This window comes from Vigna unguiculata, chromosome 9 (genome assembly GCF_037176805.1).
Source record: "Vigna unguiculata cultivar grain cowpea cultivar isolate G323 ecotype 2 chromosome 9, ASM3717680v1, whole genome shotgun sequence".
NCBI lineage: Eukaryota > Viridiplantae > Streptophyta > Magnoliopsida > Fabales > Fabaceae > Vigna > Vigna unguiculata.
Window position 1 is genome coordinate 8,759,327 of NC_140800.1, and position 6,815 is coordinate 8,766,141.

The 6,815-nt window shown below is 30.7% G+C and overlaps 1 protein-coding gene across 7 annotated transcripts; it reads left to right on the plus strand.

The window, feature by feature from the left end:
* The first annotated feature begins 972 nt into the window (after nucleotides 1-972).
* Nucleotides 973-6,606, plus strand: LOC114164242 (patatin-like protein 1). Of its 7 annotated transcripts, none has more exons than XM_085666115.1 (11): nucleotides 973-1,553; nucleotides 2,126-2,304; nucleotides 2,605-2,668; nucleotides 2,810-3,000; nucleotides 3,078-3,287; nucleotides 3,412-3,554; nucleotides 3,626-3,796; nucleotides 4,450-4,575; nucleotides 5,774-5,889; nucleotides 6,133-6,276; nucleotides 6,354-6,606. In XM_085666115.1, the coding sequence occupies exons 3-6, from the start codon at nucleotides 2,630-2,632 to the stop codon at nucleotides 3,422-3,424; spliced, it is 453 nt and encodes a 150-aa protein (XP_085522241.1). In that variant the 5' UTR covers nucleotides 973-1,553; nucleotides 2,126-2,304; nucleotides 2,605-2,629; the 3' UTR covers nucleotides 3,425-3,554; nucleotides 3,626-3,796; nucleotides 4,450-4,575; nucleotides 5,774-5,889; nucleotides 6,133-6,276; nucleotides 6,354-6,606. The 7 variants fall into 7 exon arrangements, with proteins under 7 accessions (XP_085522241.1, XP_085522235.1, XP_085522237.1 ...); XM_085666111.1 differs by having other exon boundaries at nucleotides 977-1,553; nucleotides 2,754-3,000; nucleotides 3,103-3,287; XM_085666112.1 differs by having other exon boundaries at nucleotides 977-1,553; nucleotides 3,103-3,287.
* Nucleotides 6,607-6,815: the final 209 nt, after the last annotated feature.

Below are 6,815 nucleotides of genomic sequence, written 5' to 3' on the forward strand. Positions count from 1 at the left end.
AGAAAACTCAAGAAAGCTTCATGAGCCGCCAGGCGATTTGTGATAATTTTTATAAATTTATTTTGCTTAAGCCAAAATTCGAACCCATGACCCTCCAATATCAATTTTGCAATTGCACAACCAATTCATATTTCGTGATAATTTTTATAAATTTAGAAATTTATACACTACAAAAAAAATTACATTTAACGGGAGTTATTTAGCGAAGGTTAATATAACCTTAGCAATTGATTAACTTAACTAAGGTTTTTAAAATTTTCGTTAAATTCCAAAGGTTTAGTGTTAAACCTCTATAAAATAGTATAGATTTTTAAAACTTCCGTTAAATTACAAAGGTTTAACTTTAAACCTCTAAAAAATAGTGTAGGTTTTTAAAACCTCCCTTAAATTACAAAAATTTAATGTTAAACCTTTAAAATATAGTATAGGTTTTTAAAACCTTTGCTAAATTACAAAGATTTAATTTTAAACCTCTAGAAAATAGTCTAGATTTCTTTCAAACTCCAAATTCAAACTCCATAAAATATATACCATTATTACTTATAATATTTTTGCCAATTTATTTCTATGAAAATATCTGTAATGTTCTTTAAAAATTATTTATTAAAAAAATACATGTAGATTATTTTCTTTCACGTAAATTTTTTTTATATAAAATTATCCGTAATTATACTTATTATAATTTATTTTTTAATAATTAAATTAAGTATTATTTATTAAAAAAATATTTTATTGAAGTAATGGTTAAATAAACCGCTAAAATTATTTTTATTTCTGATATTTTATTTTAATCGTCACCGATTATATTATTTTAAACTTAGTGAGTCACTAAAAAAAATATAATTTATATTCACAGTATATTTTTAGCGGTTATAATAAATCGTTAAAAATTAAAACAAATTTTGTTAATTATTCAAATCGCTATAAATTTTATACTTAAATTTTCCACTTCAATAAACAATGGTCCTTTTCGTTCAGCGTTGTCTTTTTTAAAACACAATAACGCATTCCGAAAATGGCTATTCTTCTTCCTCATCCACTCCAACCAACGCGTGTCCAGCGGTGGCAACGTTTTTCTCTTCATCGGCGACGACGTTTTTCTCTTCACCGGCGACGACGAGGAATTTACAGTCCTAACCGATGGCGTCTTCCCTTTCTCTGCACCGGCGTTGACGAACTCGTAGCCCTAGCTAGCGGGCGTCTTCCCTCTCACGACGACGAACTCCCAGAAACAATGGCTGCTCATAAGGCACAGAATGATTACTTCTGCAATTCGCCCGAAACTTTTTCTGGAGATGAAAACTTGAATCTCAAATGTTTCATCACCATTATCCTGTGCTATTACAGTTTTTCACTTTTGCTGCTGTATCTTCATGCTATTTAGTAAATTAGTTTCTAATCTAAAGCACTACCTCAGGTTTTGGGCACACATTGTAGTTGCTTATGCATTTACCTTTTGGACATGCTATATTTTATCCAAGGAGTATGAAAAAGTTGCCGCAATGAGATTGCAATTTCTTGCGTTAGAAAAACGTCGTCCTGATCAATTCACGGTAAATTTGATTTTTCTCCATTTTAACAATGAACTTTTCTTTGTTTATTGTTGCGTACTTTGGTTCTGTTTTTGTCTACCACACTCACTTTTTTTGAGTTTGGGCAGCTTTGAGATTGAGACGAAGTAATGAAACTTTAATGTTTTATTTCTTGTGTTAAAGGTGGTAAGCTGCTTAGTCATTTTTTCTAGACCTTACTTTACGACTCTATAGATTACCAGTGAGGAGTTGCTGGTCATAGGCAAGCATATTAACATTCTAGCTATCTATGGAAGGTGTATAAAAAGGGTATAAAAGCATATCGATAATGTAGTGATGACTGTTATGCGACTTTTAGAAGCTATCTTAGTATATGCTTATTGCATCCTTAGTAATGTGTCCTTCATTCAATTCACCAAATTACTGTACATTCCAGAGTTCTGAGAACCAACTAATACTTCATATTAAGTCAAGATATTTTCATGTGGATAAAACCATACGTAATGATATGTATTCAATATTTCAATTACTTAAAAGCTTATGATTAATGATTGGATTTTTTTTTTTTCAATTTTTCTTTGCTATGAATACAGATCACATCAGCAAGGAAAGTGGTGGTGAAACTCATAACACAACACATAAGGATATGAGTTCTATGTATCATCAAGAACAAACAGTTCAACCATGTCAGCTTAGCTCATCAATCCATTATGGTGGCTAGGACATATATTTTCGTCCTAAGAGTACACAAGATTCTGAATTCAATTCTTTGGTGATTACAGTTACTATTGTTTGTGTTATATAGTCATTTTCAAAGTGTATAACCAAAAGACCAGAGTAGATGTGTGTGTACGAAAGCATTCATGTCCTGCTAACCCAAATCAAATGTAAATATGTTGCAAGGGAAAGAAGAATTATTAGATTATGTTGTTAAACTGATCCCTAGATAGAGTTTAAGACAATTTCAGATATCTAACCAAGAGTAAATAGTTATTATTTGTCTATGTTGTATTTTATTTCATTGATACTTTTATCATACTATTAGGAAAGCCTAACATGATTTTTTATTTAGATATACAAGAAAGACGGGGTTGAAGATGATTCAGAAACTGCTTCAAGAGGAAACTGGTGGCAAGGTAATATATATATTAGTATTGATTTCACAATTGGCCTCTAGTGTTCTAGTTGTCTATCACAAGTTTTTTATTCATTTTTTATCAGTTACTTTGATCTAGTGATTCAGTTGCCCAGTGTTTTTAAACTTTGCATCCATAAAGGATACAATAGATATAGGAAACTTGATAGTTACTACAAGAAACGAATATTCATTTCCTAAGGGAAGTGGAAGGGATAAGAGTGGATCTATTAGTTTTGTTGATCGGCTAGTGGCACAAGAAATGACAGAAACTGATTTACATTTCAAGATCTCTCAAAGCCTGTTGGAGCACATGATACAAAACGATTTGAGGTTAGCGTTTAAAATATAAGTCACTGTGATCTATTATCTTTATTATTACCATTATTATGTATGCTTCTTATATTTAGGTATTTGAATATGGTTGAGTTGCAGGCTAGGGATCCAAATGCAGATTTAGCACATTTCTTTGATGTGATAGGAGGGAGTGGCACTAGTGCACTCATAACAGCTTTGTTAGCCACACCAAGCCCTCATGATCCTACTCGTGCTGCCTTTACTCCTGCACAAATTGTAGACTTCTACAAACAAAATGGCCCTCATGTATTCAATTCATCTAGGTATAATAACACCATTAATATTCTTAGAACATCATCAATATTAACAATTAACCACAAATCATAATAACATGCTTTCGTTTTGTGTTTGTGATATTGAAACAACCAACATGCAAACATGGAAAAGATACGCAATTTGACGAGGAGTTTTTACACAACATAACTCGTGAACTGTTGAAGGACACACGACTTAGTCAAACACTGACTAATGTTGTAATCCCAACTTTCGACACCAAGAGACAAAAGCCAGTTATATTCTCAAACTACAAGGTTAGCACCATATGCATTTATTATATTTTTCTTTACTGAAAAAAAATAATATAAAAGTTTTGGTGATGTAGGTTGAGAAGTATCCCTACTTCAATGCCTTGATGTCTGATATAAGCATATCGGCTTCAGCAGCACCCACTCTTCTTCCACCCTACTATTTTCGGAATGATGGTGTTGACTTCAATTTGATTAGTGATGCGGACTTGAGTATGCTTAGTAATGATCTAGTAAATGGAAATCCGGTAAATTAATTTCGCTATTGATTACAATTATGATCAAATTAATTAGATGTAAATTACGATGCATGGATACTTATATATACTGTTGCTTTCCCGTGTTTTGTGCTGTTCTGTTTTCAGGATTTTTAATCCGTCTCTATTATCTTGTTTTTCTGCTATCTGGAGGAACTTTTTTTACCCTATCCAAAAAAAGATAAATAGAACCGTGCACTCACAAAGAAAAGGAATATGTAACTTTTATGCTAGTATAATTAAAGCTATTAAAAAATATTCAAAATTGATCAAATAGATACCAAATTGACTTGTTAAATTTTTTTAACCATTTTTTAACTGAAATTATCATATTTCATGAGCTCTATATACACAGCTGATTAATCTATTTGGAAACATGTTACTAAACCAATTAAGAAGAAGTAAATAATTTTCTGCACTCACAGGGCTTTAAATATGCGAAAGCATTTATACCTTGTGAACATTATAAGTGGTTTCCTGTACTTGAATTGAAAAGTCTGTTGGGATTTGAGGAGCAATGAACCTGCACAAGACCAACTCAGAAAAAGAAACAAAAAGAAAACCAGCACATAAAGGGTTCACTCAAAACATGTTACTGCAGAATTTTTATCTGTCTAATCCATAAAAAAATTGGTATTTTGCAGCTGTACCATGAATGTTCTCCTTTGAAGCTATCAGCTATTGTCGTGAGTTTGTTGGGAATGACAATGGCTTTGTCAGAAAGCTTATCACTTCCATTGGAGTCTCGTTGTAGTTGAAGGGAGTTCATGGTAATAGAGTTCATTCGAAGCCTGTAATGTTTCTCATTCTCTAACTTTATATATATATATATATATATATATATATATATATATATATATATATATCAATGTTATATTCTAATGTGTAATAATTATCATAGCAGAATATTTATTTTGAATATTAATATTATTCTATTATAACATATTTTAACAGAATTCATGCTCCTAGATTTATTTTTTTGGTTACTGATCATGAATATGTGCTTAAATTTGTTTTCTTAGTTTGTGAATGTGAGAGGATGTTTTATTATTAATCTTCAATATACGGTTCAACTTTGAACCCTCATGATTCATTATTTGAATCCTGATTCAACTACCATTTGTATATAATATAGGTTAGTATCTGGACCATAATCCCATTCAAACCTTTATTTAATGCATGAAATTAAAGACCATTAGGAAATCCAAAGTTCCCTCCAAACTGGAACCCTTTGTCTTGGCAACAGGTCTCTTGAAGCTAAGGATATTTCTCACAAAGGAGTCAAAGATGAAAATCGCTTTGTTTTGGGCCAAGTTAAAAAGATATATTTGCCTCATGTTGAAATATTTAGTGGGGCTAAATGGCCAAAGTTTATGTCACGTAGTATAGCCTTTTAAAGGATCAATGGTCAATACTGAAGTTGTTCACCTAATTTTTTATGTTTGTCATGCTATACAGTGAAAATATTTTTTTATGTGACTCATGGTTATTTGGCAAATAGAAGAGGCCTGAACGATAACAAGTTCACATGTTTCCAGTCTCTAGTGTCTACAATTATTTGCATGAGCAATGGAAGATTTGTTAACTAGAAAAATTTGATTTGAAAGTTTAGTTTATCTGTGAATACACCTTATTTTCAGAAGTTAATACTTTTTTTGTGGTAACACTTTACATATTTTCACCATGTGAAATATTTATCCGTGCTGTAGAAGTTATGATATAAAAGTGTACATTAATTAGTGATGTGAAATTAAAGCATGCATTATCAATTCATAAAAATAAAGCTTTTGGTGTGAGACAAAAAGTTGTCCACACTTGAAAGAAATCTGTAGTCTCCCAAACCTTGTATATAACCTTCTCGACCAGTATTGTTTAATATTTTTTACAGTTCCTCTCTGATTCTGATATACCTTTTATACCTTTAGAGAGCAACAAGGAATCTTCTCATCAATATATTTTTTTTTCTAGGCATTTGAATGGAACTGCTCTTGGTTCTTTTGTGCGGCCTGCTGTTCTAATAACTGATGCTTACAATGCTTTGAACAATCAGCCTTACAGACGGCAAAAGGACAAAGAATTTGGAGGTAACCATCTTTTTAATCCTGTAACTTCTGCAATGTGACTGAGCTAAGCAGGGTTTTTCCATTTTTTTTTGTTTTTGCAATAGCCATTAAGAGTAAGCTGTAATATTTTATGTCTGGTACATTCACTTATGAGGCAAACATGTACTTTTAATCTTGACCAAGAAGTGAAAAACAAGAAGTGAAACCATTTATAATGTTTATGTGTTTTTTACGATTTTAATAATAGATTGTGTTCTAATATAGGTCACTGCATTAAAGTCACAATTGGATGAACAAAATAAACGAAATGAAGAACGTGACAAAAGACTTGATGCAATCATGAACTTCTTTTCTCAAAATTATCAAGGTCAATTGCCTCCTGAGTTGACTATGTTCAATCCTACACCGGTAATTTTTAAGATTGCATAACTTCTTTTATTTTTCAGAGTTTATATTTGTAATTATGATTCACATTTATATTGTAGGTTTCTGATCAAGAAAGTGTGAAAACTAATACAACAAGTTCTGGACATGACGAAAATCATATGTGATAGTTCAAGAATATAATATAATGTGGAAGTTAATTTAATCATTTAATGTTTTGAGAACTATTGCAGTACTTCATGATAGTTTTTGCTGACTAATATTGTACTTGAATTTGAATTTGAATTCGTATATTTGTTGTACTTTGATATACATTTAGTCATCTATAAATAATTTGTCAATTTGATGAGTTTATATCTATTTAGGTATAATTTCATTAAATATAGATTAAAAAAATAGAATAAATGTAAATAATTGTGATTGAAAAAATATATATGAATACATAAATGATAAATGATTAAAAAAATATAATAATAATAATTTAAAAATCTATGGTACTTTACGGAGGTTTTGAAATCTATTGTATTTTACGGAGGTTTTGAAACCCAGGGTATTTTATGGGA

Excerpts from the sequence above, each read along its gene's own strand:
- LOC114164242 (XM_085666109.1), top strand. The coding sequence starts at position 3,260 with ATGGCCCTCATGTATTCAATTCATCTAG. Across the intron at positions 3,288-3,411 it reads CATGTATTCAATTCATCTAG|ATACGCAATTTGACGAGGAG; the intron begins GTATAATAACAC and ends AACATGGAAAAG. Across the intron at positions 3,555-3,625 it reads TTATATTCTCAAACTACAAG|GTTGAGAAGTATCCCTACTT; the intron begins GTTAGCACCATA and ends TTGGTGATGTAG.